Source organism: Oryx dammah, unplaced genomic scaffold, assembly GCF_014754425.2.
Source record: "Oryx dammah isolate SB20612 unplaced genomic scaffold, SCBI_Odam_1.1 HiC_scaffold_19, whole genome shotgun sequence".
NCBI lineage: Eukaryota > Metazoa > Chordata > Mammalia > Artiodactyla > Bovidae > Oryx > Oryx dammah.
Genome location: NW_024070203.1, coordinates 43,194,051 through 43,209,556, shown reverse-complemented (window position 1 = coordinate 43,209,556; position 15,506 = coordinate 43,194,051). Strand labels below are relative to the sequence as shown.

At 36.0% G+C, this 15,506-nt stretch overlaps 1 protein-coding gene across 15 annotated transcripts in view; it reads right to left on the bottom strand.

Annotated features, from left to right (window-relative positions):
• Positions 1-15,506, bottom strand: part of CSPP1 (centrosome and spindle pole associated protein 1) — a 119,825-nt gene that overhangs the window by 50,486 nt on the left and 53,833 nt on the right. For 11 of the 15 annotated variants that reach the window (XM_040261330.1, XM_040261340.1, XM_040261336.1 and 8 more), the window contains 3 exons: positions 14,704-14,912; positions 12,225-12,346; positions 11,777-11,861 (listed from right to left, as the gene is read on the bottom strand). In XM_040261330.1, the coding sequence (XP_040117264.1) occupies positions 11,777-11,861; positions 12,225-12,346; positions 14,704-14,912 (416 nt within the window). The remainder of the gene's footprint in view (positions 1-11,776; positions 11,862-12,224; positions 12,347-14,703; positions 14,913-15,506) is intronic. The other 4 variants (XM_040261342.1, XM_040261343.1, XM_040261344.1 and 1 more) reach the window with 1 other exon arrangement.

The window sequence follows — 15,506 nt, the reverse complement described above, 5'->3', positions numbered from 1 at the left end:
TCTGTATGCAATAGTGGCATCAAGAAGGGAAGGAATGGCATTATACTGGAGAAAACACTTTACATATTATGGAAATTAAACTGGTGTTAATATGAACTCAGTTCTTTTACATTAAAAACATAAATTTCAGTCTGCAAGGAAACCACAAAGAAAATGACACACAAATTATACTAAAAGAAGCAAGAGAATTAAAATGGAATGCTATATTAAACACTAAAGAAAAAGCATTAATGGAACCAAAAAAGGAATCATTTTTATTGATAAGGGTCAACTTATCAGTAAGATATAACAATTATGAGCACATGTACACATAGCTACAGAGATTCAAAACACAGGAAACAACAACTGACAAAACCAAAGAGAGAAATAAAAATAATAACTGGAGACTTCAATACACTACTTCTAATAATAAACAACTGCACAGGCGCTCAATAAGGAAATACAGAAAATAAACAACACTATAAACCAACTATATCTCAGTCACATTGATAGAACTATCCACCCAACAACAGGAAAATGCTAATTTTATCAAGTGCATATGAAACGTTCTACAGCGCAGAACACATGTTATAAGCTTCAGTCTTAAAATAGACCTTAATAAATTAAAAAGAAAAACACAAAATATGTTCTCTAACTGCAATGCTGCTGCTAAGTCACTTCAGTCGTGTCTGACTCTGTGTGACCCCATAGACAGCAGCCCACCAGGCTCCTTTGTCAAGAGGAGCAAGACCTTGTCTCCTCCAGGCAAGAATATTGGAGTGGGTTGCCATTTCCTTCTCTACTAACTGCAATGGAATTATATTAAAGCTCTATTAAAAATTTCCACAATTTTCCACAATGAGATAAATGAAAACAAAAAGATAATGTATAAAATTTAAGGAAGAAGCTAAAACAATAAGAGGAAAATTTACAGTTGTAATATATACATATTAAAAAAGAAGACACTATATCAATAACCTAAGCTTCCACCTTCAAAAACTAGAAAATACACGAGCAAACTGAACCCAAAGGAAACAGAAAGAAGAAAATAAAAAGATGAGGAGAAATAATATGAAATGGAGAGTAAAAGCACAGCAGAAAAAATCAACTAGACCAAGAGCTGATTCATTAACAAGATCAACAAGACTGACAAATATTTAGTCAAAACATACAATGACAAGACTAAAATTATTGAAATAAAAAAAATAAAATAAGAAACATTACTACTGACCTTATAAAAATAAAACAGATTGTAAGGGAATACTATGAACAACTATATGCCAACACATTAGATTATCTTGACAAAATGGGTAAATTTCTAGAAAGACACAAACTATCAAAACTGTTGCAAGAAAAAGATTTTAAATATGAATTAACCAATGACAAGGAAGATTAAATTAGTAATCAGGAAATTATCCATAAAGAAAAGATGAGGGTAAACTGGATTCCTGGTGAATTCTACCTCACTGAAAAAATTAACAATGCTTCACACAACACTCTCTCCAAAGTAGTAGAAAATGGAAGAGCACATCCAACTAATTCTATTAGGCCAGTATCATCCTAATAGCAAAATCAGACAGACTTCAAAAGAAAACAAAAACCAAAGACCAGTTATCACTCATGAACACACAGACAAAAGTCCTCAACAAAAAATTAATAAACTGAAAGGTCCAGCAAGATGAAAAGGACTGTACTTCCTGACCATGTGAGATTTACCACAGGAACACAAGTTGATTTAATATGTCTGAATCCAATAAATATATCCCCACCATACTAACAGAATGAAGAATAAAAACTACAGGATATCTCAATAAACACAGAAAAAGCATTTCACAAAATTCAATTTCCAACTCAGTAATATGTTGAAAGAACATACCAAATACCCCTTCCTGAATCACAAAGAATACAAGGGGACTTCCTCAAGCTAATAAAAGCAATATGAAAAATCTGCAACAAACATCATACTTAATGGTTAAAGACTGAATGCCTTCCACCTAACAGCAGAATAAAATGAAAATGCCCACTCTCATAATATCTATTCAACATTGCACTGGATGCTCCAGTCAGGGCAATTTAACAAGAAAAAGAAAAAGCATTAGATGGAAAGGAAGTAACGTCTATTAACTGATGACATATTATATATACAGAAAAATGCCAAGAAACCCACCAAAAACTGTTAGTAATGATAAAAAGAGTTCAGCAAAATTGCAGGATAAAAGAATATACAAATTTCAACTGTATTTCTATAACCAGTAATAAATAACATGAAAATGAAATTAAGAAAAGAATATTCATAACACCATCAAAAAGTGTTAAATATTTTAGAATAAATTAAACAACAGCTAGTCTAAAAACCACAAAATACTGTTGAAAGAAATTTTTAAATCTCAAATAAATTAAAAAACATCCATGCTCACAGACTGGAGACTTAATGTAGTTAAAATGTATGGCTAAATTACAAAGACAAAGAAAATCTGAATAAACCCATAATAAGGAGATTGACTCCCTGATCAAAAATCTCCTAAGAGAGTAAAGCCCAGGATCTGATGGTTCTGACAGTGAATTCAACCAAACACTTAAAGAGCACCAGTCCTTCAATTTTTCCAAAAACTTCAAGAGGAGGAAACACATACTGATTCATTCTAGGAGGCCAGCATTACCCTGATATCAAAACAAGACAAAAACTTTACACAAAAAGAAAACTACAGACCAATATCCCTTATGACCACAGATGCAAAAATCCTCAATAAAATATTAGCAAGCCAAACTCAGCAGAACATTAAAAGGATTAAATACCATGGCCAAATGGGATTTACTCCTGGGATACAAAGATGGTTCAACATATAAAAACTGATCAATATAATAGGTAATATTAACAGAATGACAGGGGAAAAAAAAAAACACGAAAACCTCGATTGATAAGGAAAAAGCATCTAACAAAATTCAACAAACTTTCATGATAAAAACACACAACAAGCTAGAAGTAGAAGGAAACCATCTAATTACAATAAATGTCACATATATAAAATCCAAAGTGAACCTAAGATTCAGTGAAGACTAAAAGCTCATCCTCTAAGATCAGGAACAAGGCAAAGGTGCCTGCTTTCACAATTTCTACAAAATACAGTACTGGAACAATTAGGAAAGAAAAAAAACATTTTAAGGCAGGCAAATTGGAAAGAAGAAAGGTAAAATTATGTTTGCAGACATGATATTATATTCAGAAAAGCCTAATGATTACACACACACACAGTTCAGTTCAGTCACTCAATCGTGTCCAATATTTTGCAACCCCCACGGACTGCAGCACGCCAGGGCTCCCTGTCCATCACCAATTCCCGGAGTTTACTCAATGCATATTTCTCATATACATTGAATCAGTGATGCCATCCAACCATCTCACCCTCTGCATTCCCCTTCTTCTCCTGCCTTCAATCTTTCCCAGCATCACGGTCTTTTCAAATGTGTCAATTCTTCGCATCTGGTGGCCAAAGTATTGGAGTTTCCGCTTCAGCATCAGTCCCTCCAATGAATATTTGGGACTGATCTCCTTTAGGATGGACTGGTTGGATCTCCTTGCAGTCCAAGGGACTCTCAAGAGTCCCAAGACTCAAGACTCTTCTCCAACACCACAGTTCAAAAGCATCAATTCTTTGGCGCTCAGCTTTCTTTACAGTCCCGCTCTCACATCCATACAGGACTACTGGAAAAACCACAGCTTTGACTATACGGACCTTTGTTAGCAAAGTAATGTCCCTGCGTTTTAATGTGCTATCTAGGTTGGTCATAACTTTTCTTCCAAGGAGCAAGCGTCTTTTAATTTCATGGCTGCAGTCATCATCTGCAGTGATATTGGAATCCAAGAAAATAAACTCGCTCACTGTTTCCATTATTTCCCCATCTATTTGCCATGAAGTGATGAGACCGGATGCCATGATCTTCGTTTTCTGAATGTTGAGCTTTAAGCCAACTTTTTCACTCTCCTCTTTCACTTTCATCAAGTGGCTCTTTAGTTTTTCTTTGCTTTCTGCCATAAGGGTGGTGTCACCTGCATATCTGAGGTTGTTGATATTTCTCCTGGCAATACTGATTCCAGCTTGTGCTTCACCCAGCCCAGCGTTTCTCATGATGTACTCTGCATATAAGTTAAATAAGCACAGTGACAATATACAGCCTTGACGTACTCCTTTCCCTATTTGGAACTAGTCTATTATTCCATGTCCAGTTCTAACTGTTGCTTCTTGACCTGCATATAGATTTCTCAAGAGGCAGGTCAGGTGGTCCAGTATTCCTATCTCTTTCAGAATTTTCCACAGTTTGTTGTGGTCCACACACATGCAAACTGTTAGTAAAATGAATTCAGTGAAGTAGCAGAATACAAAGTCAACACAAAAAATCAGTTTCATGTCTATACACAAACAATAAGCAATCTGAAAAAGAAATTACAATAACAATTCTATTTATAAGAGCATTAAAAAAAGACAACTTAGGATTTAACTTGACCAAAGCAGTAAAAGACTTATACAGTGAAAATTACAAAACATTGCTGAAAGAAATTAAAGAGGACATAAATAAATGGAAACACATCCTTTATCCATGGATTGGGAAACTTACTATTGTTAAGATGTCAAAACTACCCAAAATGATTTACAGATTCAACATAAGCCCTATAAAAATCCTAATGACCTTTTTTGCCAAATTAGAAAAACTTTTCCCCAAATTTATATGGTATCTCAAGGGACTCCAAATAGCTAAATAAATTTTGAAACCAAACCAGCTAGAGGATTCCCATTTCTTGATTTCCAAACATAGTACAAAGCTACAGTAGTCAAAATAGCACAGGACTAGCACATAGACAGATACAACAATTGAATAGAATAGAAAATTGAGAAATAAATTCACACATATGAAGTCAAATGATTCTTGACAAGGGTACCAAGATCATACAATAGGGAATGGACAGTCTTTTCAATAAATGGTGCTGCAAAAATGATACCCACATGCAAAGAATGAAACTGGACCCTTACTTAACACTGTATACAAAAGGTAACTCAAAATCATAATCCTCAATGTAAAACCCAGAACTGCAAAGCTCTTAGAAGAAAATGCAGGGCAAAAGGTTCACAACTCTGGATTTGGCAATAATTTTCTTAGATATGACACCAAACACAGGCAAGAAATGAAAAAACAGACAAACTGGACTTCACAAAAATTAAAACTGCGTATGAATCTATAGCATTGCTATATACGAACAGAGTAAAAGAAAATAATACCCAGAATGAGAGAAAATATTTGCAAATTATTTATCTGATAAAGGATTAATATCCAGAGTACACGAAGACTCTTAAAAACATAACAACAAATAAATAAAGTATCCGATTCAAAAATGAGCAAATAATTTGGAAAGATATTCTCCAAAGACAGACAAATGGCCAAAAAGCAGATGAAAAGATGCTCAACATCAATAATCACAGAGAAATGTAAATCAAAGGCACAATGAGATCCACATCACCCCCATTAAGATGGCGACTAACAAAACAAAAACAAAAACTAGTAACTGTTGGTGAGGATGTGTAAAGGTCAGAACCTTGTGCATAGCTGTTGGGGATATACAATGGGGTAGATTCTGTAGAAAACAGTACAATGGTTTTTCAAAATATTAAAAACAGAATGACCATATGATCCAGCAACTTCACTTCTGAGTATATGTCTAAGAGAACTGAAAGCAGAGTCTCAACCAGAGAGTTTACACCCATATTCACAGCAGCCTATACACAACACTTAAACTGTATAAGCAACCCAAGTACTCATCACTGGATGAGTAGATAAGTAAAATGTGGTAAATACATAAAATACAATCAAATGTTATTCAGCTTTATAAAGGAAGGAAATTTTCTGGGAACTAAGATCTCATAAGCCACGTACATGGCAAAAAAGTAAGGAAATTTTGACTTATGTCACAATATGGATAAACCTTGAGAACATTATGATTAAGTAATAAAAGCCACACACAAAAATCTTGTATGATTTCATTTTTATGAGGTACCTAAACTAGCCAAAATCACAGGAAAAGTAGAATATGGTTGCCAGGAACATAGGGGAGAGGGAATAGGGAGATATCATTTAACAAGTATAGAGTTTCAGTTTTACAAGATGAAAAATTCTGGAAACAGTTGATGGTGATGGTTACTCAACAGCAGGAATGTACTTAACATCACTGAACTATATACTACAAATGCTTTCAAATGATAAATTAAATGTTATGTGTATGTTCCATAATTTAAAAAAATGAAAAAAATATTAAGATGGTAATACTAAACAGTACTAAATGCAGTACTTAGATGTAATCTCAAAAACGACAGAATGCTCTCTGTTCGTTTCCAAGGCAAACCATTCAATATCACAGTAATCCAAGTCTATGCCTCGACCAGTAATGCTGAAGAAACTGAAGCTGAACACTTCTATGAAGATATACAAGACCTTCTAGAACTAACACCCAAAAAAGATATCCTTTTCATTATAGGGGACTGGAATGCAAAAGTAGGAAGGCAAGAAACACCTGGAGTAACAGGCAAATTTTGCCTTGGAGTACAGAATGAAGCAGGGCAAAGGCTAATAGAGTTTTGCCAAGAGAACACACTGGTTATAACAAACACCCTCTTCCAACAACACAAGAGAAGACTCTACACATGGACATCACCAGATGGTCAACACCAAAATCAGACTGATTATATTCTTTGCAGCCAAAGATGGAAAAGCTCTATACACTCAGCAAATCAAGACCAGGAGATGACTATGGCTGAGATCATGAACTCCTTATTGCCAAATTCAGACTTAAATTGAACAAAGCAGGGAAAACCACTAAACCATTCAGGTATGACTAAAATCAAATCCCTTACAATTATACAGTGGAAGTGAGAAATACATTCAAGGGATTACATCTGATGGAGGGAGTGCCTGATGAACTATGGACGAAGGTTCGTGACATTGTACAGGAGACAGGGATCAAGACCACCCCCATGGAAAAGAAATGCAAAAGAGCAAAATGGCTGTCTGAGGAGGCCTTACAAATAGCTGTGAAAAGAAGAGAAGAGAAAAGCAAAGGAGAAAAGGAAAGATATACCCATTTGAATGCAGAGTTCCAAAGAATAGCAAGGAGAGATAAGAAAGCCTTCCTCAGTAATCCATGCAAAGAAATAGAGGAAAACAACAGAATGGGAAGACTAGAGACCTCTTCAAGAAAATTAGAGACACCAAGGGAACATTTTATGCAAAGATGGGCTCATTAAAGGACAGAAAGGGTATGGACTGAACAGAAGCAGAAGATATTAAGAGGAGGTGACAAGAATACACAGAAGAACTGTACAAAAAAGATCTTCACGACCAAGATAATCACAATGCTGTTGTCACTCACCTAGAGCCAGACATCCTGGAATGTGAAGTCAAGTGGGCCTTAGAAAGCATCATTACAAACAAAGCTAGTGGAAGTGATGGAATTCCAGTTGAGCTATTTCAAATCCTAAAAGATGATGCTGTGAAAGTGCTGCACTTTCACAAATATGCGAGCAAATTTGGAAAACTCAGCAGTGGCCACAGGACTGGAAAAGGTCAGTTTTCATTTCAATCCCAAAGAAAGGCAATGCCAAAGAATGCTCAAACTATCACACAATTGCACACATCTCACAAGCTAGTAAAGTAATGCTCAAAATTCTCCAAGCCAGACTTCAACAGTATGTAAACTGTGAACTTCCAAATGTTCAAGCTGGCTTTAGAAACGGCAGAGGAACCAGAGATCAAATTGCCAACATCCACTGGATCATCAAAAAAGCAAGAGAATTCCAGAAAAACATCTACTTCTGCGTTATTAACTATGCCAAAGCCTTTAACTGTGTGGATCACCACAAACTAGAAAATTCTGAAAGAGATGGGAATACTAGACCACTTGACCTGCCTCTTGAGAAATCTGTAGGCAGGTCAGAAAGCAACAGTTAGAACTGCACATAGTACAGTAGACTGGTTCCAAATAGGGAAAGCAGTATGTCAAGGCTGTATATTGTCACTGTGCTTATTTAACTTATATGCAGAGTACATCATGAGAAACGCTGGGCTGGAAGCACAGCTGGAATCAAGATTGCCAGGAGAAATATCAATAACCTCAGATATGCAGATGACACCACCCTGATGGCAGAAAGCAAAGAAAAACTAAAGAGCCACTTGATGAAAGTGAAAGAGGAGAGTGAAAAAGTTGGCTTAAAGCTCAACATTCAGAAAACGAAGATCATGGCATCCGGTCTCATCACTTCATGGCAAATAGATGGGGAAATAATGGAAACAGTGAGCGAGTTTATTTTCTTGGATTCCAATATCACTGCAGATGATGACTGCAGCCATGAAATTAAAAGACGCTTGCTCCTTGGAAGAAAAGCTATGACCAACCTAGATAGCATATTAAAAAGCAGACACATTATTTTTCTAACAAAGGTCCATCTAGTCAAAGCTGTGGTTTCTCCAGTAGTCCTGCATGGATGTGAGAGTTGGAATATAAGGAAAGCTGAGCACAGAAGAATTGATGCTTCTGAACTGTGGTGTTGGAGAAGAGTCTTGAGTCTTGGGACTCTTGAGAGTCCCTTGGACTGCAAGGAGATCCAACCAGTCCATCCTAAAGGAAATCAGTCTTGAATATTCGTTGGAGGGACTGATGCTGAAGCTGAAACTCCAATACTCTGGCCACCAGATGCGAAGAACTGACGTATTTGAAAAGACACTGATGCTGGGAAAGATAGATGGCGGGAGGAGCAGGGGACAACAAAGGATGAGATGGTTAGATGGCATCACTGACTCAATGGACATGAGTTTCAGTAAACTCTGGGAGTTGGTGATGGACAGGGAGGCCTGGCATGCTGCATTCCTGGGGTCTCAAAGAGTTGGACACGACTGAGTGACTGAACTGAACACTAAATAGATTTACAGATCTTATATACTCTCCATCAAAATCTCAAACTGAGCAGCTCATCCCAAGTAAGATTCACATGGAAATACAAAGGATCTAGAATAGTCAAAAAAGAATCTTGGAAAAGAAAAGCAAATTTGAAGAACTCATACTTCTCAATTTCCCAACTTCCACAGAGCTACAATTATCAAGTGACACCAACACAAGGACAGACACACAGAACAATGGAAAACAATAATCCCAGAAAGAGACTCATACAAACATGCCCAACTGTTTTTGACAAAGGTATAAAACCCATTTCCAGGAAAAAGGATCTTGTCAACCAATGGTCCTGGGAACTATTGCACACTCACATGGCAGGGAATGGGTACTCTGACCTAAATCTAACACCTTACCCAAAAAATAACTCAAAATGGACTACAAAGTTAAATGTAAAACTATAAAAACTTTCAGGAAAACAAAGAACTAAAGAGTTCGTTTATTTTTTAAAAACAAAACAGTAGAAAATCTTTTGGATCCAGGCTTAGGAAACAAGTACCTAGATACTTGATGCTGAAAGCATGATCCACAGAAAAAAGCTGATATATTGGACTTATTTAAAATTTACAAGTACCCTACTAAAAGGATGAAGAGACAAACTTTAAACAGAGAGAAAATATTTGCAAACCGCATATCTGACAAAAAACTAATATTTAAGATATATGAAGAACTCTTAAAAACTCAGTATTTTAAAAAAAAAATGCTCCAATTGGAAAATGTGCAAAAGACATCAACAGAAAGTAAAAAAGTGAAAAGTCGAAGTCTGAGTCGCTCAGTCATGTTGAACTCTTTGCAACCCCATGGGCTGTAGTTCACCAGGCTCCTCTGTCCATAGGATTCTCCAGGCAAGAATACTAGAGTGTGTTGTCATTCCCTTCTCCAGGGGATCTTCCCAACCCAGGGATTGAACCTGGGTCTCCTATGTTGCAGGCAGATTCTTTACCATCTGAGCCATATCAACAGATGTTTCACCAAAGATTTACAGATGGTAAATAAACACATGAAAAGACGTTCAACATTATCATTATTAGGAAACTACGTTAAAACCCCAATCACTATCTATACACCTATCAGAATGGCCTAAACACAAGTCACATGCCAAATATTGGGGAAGATATGAAGAAACAGGTTTTTGTTTGTTTTTTTTTTAAAAAAAAAAACAGGTTTTTAATACATTGCTGATACAAAGGAAAATAGTACAGTCTCTCTGAAAACCGTCTGGCAGTTTCTTACAAAAGTAGGCTTGTAACTACCATACAACCCAACAATAACAAACACTCCTAGGCAATATCCTAAAGAAATACTGTGTTTACAAAAAAAAAACAAACCTGTACAAGAATGTCTACAGCAGCTTTATTCGTAACTTCAGTTCAGTTGCTCAGTCGTGTCCGACTCTTTGCGACCCCAGTACGCCAGGCCTCCCTGTCCATCACCAACTCCCGGAGTTCACTCAAACTCACGTCCATTGAGTCGGTGATGCCATCCAGCCATCTCATCCTCTGTCGTCCCCTTCTTCTGCCCCCAATCCCTCCTAGCATCAGAGTCTTTTCTAATGAGTCAACTCTTCGCATGAGGTGGCCAAAGTATTGGAGTTTCAGCCTTAGCATCAGTCTTTCCAAAGAATACCCAGGACTGATCTCCTTTAGAATGGACTGGTTGGATCTCCTTGCAGTCCAAGGGACTCTCAAGAGTCTTCTCCAACACCACAGTTCAAAAGCATCAATTCTTAATAACTTAGATGATCTTTAATAAGTGAATGGTTAAACTGTGGTACATTCCCCACCATTGAATGCTACAAACAATTAAAACAAATGAATTTTTTACACGTGCAAAAACCTGGACGAATCTCCAGACAGTTATGCTGACTCTAAAAAGTCAACCCCTAAAGGTTACATAATTTAAAAATCCACTTATAAAACATGCTTGAAGTATTACAGAAATAGAAAATAGATCAGTTACTGCCAGTGGCTAAGGAGAGAATTGGGGTAGGCCAGAACTATGGCTATAAGAGGGCATCTTCAGGAATCCCTGCAATAACGGGAGTGTATCTTCACTGTATTCAGTGTTATATATCTGAGTGATACTGAGCACAGTTTTGCAAAATATTAGCAACTGAATATTGAAAATGCTGAAACAAACTAAAAGGTACACAGGATGTCTCTATATTGCTTCTTATAATTTCACCATAGGAATCTATGTTTATCTCTAAATAAAAATGTCGTTTTTTTAAAAAGATGCTGTAGTGTGTTCTGTATATATTTTTGTGGTTGTATTTGTACATAAAATGGGTTCCTGAATACATATTTAGATATATCTACCTCTGGATGAATGAGACTTTAGGTGACTTCAATTTTTTACACATTTGTTTGTACTCTTTTTTATCAATAAGACATACAAATGACTTTTCTAATAACAGAAAGAGGTTATTCTTAATTTTTTAAATGTGCTTTCTATGAAATATGAAACATTGACTTAAAAGCACTACACATAACATTGTTGTTATTTAGTCACTAAGTTGTGTCCGACTCTTTGCAACCCCATGAACTACAGCATGCCAGGCTTCCCTGTCCTTCACTACCTCTCCCAGTTTCTTCAAATTCATCTCCATTGAGTGGGTGATGCCATTCAACCATTTCATCCTGTGAGGTCCCCTGCCCTCAATCTTTTCCAGCATTGTGCACTGGTTATATAATAACTGTAAATTAAAATTAGTTATATCTGTTCTGAACAAAAAAGAGTGCACTGAATAATACAGGTCCAATGGAAGACAAATTAATCTTGAAACAAAGTATTATTTTAACTACTTACACAATAGGCTGTGCTGGCTGGTGGGAGACAGGAGCTGTAACATAAGCAGCAGGAGCAGGCTGTACTCCCATCATTCCTGAACCATCTAAAAAGAAAACACACACATTTGTGTCAGAGTACTCACTTAATAACACTTTATCCCTAAAGAAAAAGTCACATACCGAAAATGCTACCTAAGGAAAAAAAAACATACTTCCTTCTGAGTTAAGAGTTAGCAAAGAATAATGCGAGAAAACATGAAATAGTTATTTCTTAAATCTAGATAAAAAGGAAATAACTACAAATTATAACTGAGTTTTAAAGTAGAGCATTTACTAAATCAATAAATATATAATATTGGAATTAAGTAAAGTTGTGCTTTTTCTCATTGATATATTTTTGCTTGCACAGAAACCAATTTTCCTGACTGAACTGCTATACAGTAATGTTTACCCCACAGATAACTTACAATAAGCAAGACCAGGATCCAAAGTATTCCTGGCCCCATAGAAATAGTACACATCATCGTAAGGAGTTCGGTAGTTCGCAGCCAAAGGGGGCAGCATGGGAGGTGGAGGTAGAGGTGCAACTCTGTACCAACAGAAAATTGGGAAATTCTTCTTATATTTCATTGCAACTTTAAAAAAAAATCAAGATAGTATTCTTTTACAAAAATCTTACTGAAAATCTAATTGCTACTTTAGGAAAAGTCATCATCTTGCTTCAATCTCTTATCAAAAATTTTAATTCAAAAAGCAAAAAATATAAAATTTCAGAATTTAAGGGACCACAGTTAGTCAATGAGTATCTTATTTGTCACCATCTGCCAGTACTGAACAAATATGATCTCTGTCCCTCAGAAATAAAACAGCCATTATAGCAGAGTATAGCAAATAAAGCGGTTTTCCAGGTGGCACTAATGGTAAAAACAAAAAAACCTGCCTGCCAATGCAGAAGACATAATGAGACACAAGTCCAATCCCTGGGTTGGGAAGGTCCCCTGGAGGAAGGCCTGCGAACCGACTCCAGTATTCCTGCCTGGAGAATCTCATGGACAGAGAAGTCTGGTGGACTACAGTCCATGGGGTCGCAAAGATTTGGACACAATTGAAGCAATTTAGCACAGCACAGAGCAGATGAAGCAATACAAGGAGACATGGGGTGTCAAAAGAACAGCAACATTTAGATTATATGGAGTAGGAACATTTAGATCACATAGAGAAGGGGAGGAAGTATAAGGATGCTTTCCAAGAAAGGCAATGCTTCAACCACGCTGCCAGAGTGAATCACAGAGGAGGAGGATACAAGAAGAAGAAAAGGCAGAGGTGCAGAATGGCATTACAAGTGGTTCCATGTGACTGAGAGAAAGGTGTATTTTTTTTTTTAACTCTAAAAATATATTGTTCTTTCAAAGGAATTAAACTATAATGTGAAAAAGAAACTACTTAAATATCAACAGTAAATTTTTGACTTAATTTTCAGCACTTCATAAAGTTAAAACTTCTGAAAATATCTACATCAGCACTTCATTAATGATTAAGAAGTATCTCTCTATTTCCACCAAGGCAATATTTTCCATTTGTTAAAAGGTAAAAAGCAGATTCGTTTAGATGAACAGAAAGAGAAAGGAGGCATCCTAGAATGTCTTCACATTTGAGTGTGTATCTTAGGTTCTCCTTTGTATACTTCAAATAATTCTGAAGCGCTGAGAAGGCATTAAAGTTCTCTTCAGTCATGAATACTCTTCACATTTACTAAGATTTATGTGTCTAATCTTACTATCCTCACTCTATAGATACATCAACAAAACAGCTGAAAAATTACTATAAAAGAAAACTTTCAGTATCATTAAAGCTTAAATTTTTAGAGATTTATACAAGATTTAATCCTCATAACAATCCTCTAACTTTAGATTTAAAAACACATATATATACTCACACACACACATGTTACTATTCTACTTTTACAGTGAGAAAACTGAAGTTCAATAAAAGCATGGTTTGCCCAAACTCCAGCCAGTGAAGCAGTCATTTTAATCCCTAAATCAACACTGATATCATCATACCATGCTCTGTAATTTCAATCCCACCTAGCCTTTTGAGTTGGGAAGCCATCAGATGAAACGAACTGAACATCTGATAAACACAGTAAACATGGTCAGACAATTTGTTAGCAGTAAATAAAAGATGATACCAAGTCTTACTGAAGGAATGTATAGCCCAGAAAGTATCAATGTTAAAAAGGAAAAACACTAAGATTAAATGCAATCCGTCAATTAATACATTAGTAGTAAACAAAAAATAAGCAAAAATCCTGAAAGAAGAAAGTATAGACCAGAAAATACCAATATTAACAAGATTTTCTTTATGTTTAGTCCAATATAGTACGATGCCTTTTACCTGTGACATCAAATCTTTACCCTAATACCTAAATTACAGGTTTTATAATCTCAACACTTTATTTCAGATACTTGAGTTGCATAGCCTGGAAGTAATCACAGAGAAAGAGTTGAAGAAAACAAACTAAAGTAATATATATAAAACAGTCGCATTAGAAACTTTTTCTGCATTAACTGAAGGAAGTATTCAATGTTTGCCAAGTGGAAATTACAAAATTGAAAATGTCCAGGTTTTATATGTTAAAAGATATTAAAAACAGACATTTCAAAATGTGACCTAAAACTAAATACTAAATGTATTTAGTTATACATTTTAAAAATACTGAAGCATCTTTAAACAATAAAAGAATGTTATAAGAATTTCCCTTGTTTTTTAACAGAGCAAAGATCAACAATGAAAACACATTTCAACAGAAATTATTTGACAAAATCTATTAATTGTACAAAAATCTCTGAAGGATATCATCATCTGCTTCAGCAACTACTTCTAAATATAAAATATAATAATACCTTACCTAATTCCCAAACACAAAACATTTTAAACAAGCACCTGGGAGGCACCATGTCACCAAGAGTGCTGCTGAGTCCACTGTGCACATCTTCATTCTGAGATGGGATGGAGTAAACTGATGGGATGGGTGGGACAGATGGGGCGGACAGAGGAGGGAGAGGTGTCTGGAAAGCTACTCTGGGTCTCTCAGGTGGTATCGTCTCTTCAAAGTGTCTTGGTGCCACACTAAACTGCTTCAGTCTATCAGGCTAAAATAAAGAGAAAAATCTGTGTGTCACATGTAATCATAAATTTAAAGGTGGAAGAGATCTCAAAAGACCCTCTAATCCCAGACTGCCAGCAGGCACTTAAGTTAGACAGAGAGCAGAGACAGAAAAATTTGGGATTTCCCAGGTGGCTCAGTGGTAAAGAATCTGCCTGCCAATGCAGGAGACCTGGGTTTGATCCTAGGGTTTAGAAGATCCCCTGGAGGAAATGGCAACTCACTCCAGTATTCTTGCCTGGAGAATCCCATGGACAGAGGAGCCTGGAGGGCTCCAGTCCATAGGGTCACAAAGAGTAAGACATGACTGAGCACACACAACAGAATTTTACAGCTATAAGAGATTTTTAAGATCCAATTCTTATTTTATAAAATGAGTAACTGAGTCTCTATGAAAGTACATAAATCACCTAAAGTTTCACCATTAATAAATAAGCAAAGACTAGAGCCAGATATTAATTCTAAATATAAAACTCTATTATACTACAACACTATGCTGCTTTACTACTCTCAATTGTCATCAAAGTATTCTAACATTACAGTTTCTCTAGAGCAGAGTGAGCAAATGTTTTCTGTGAAG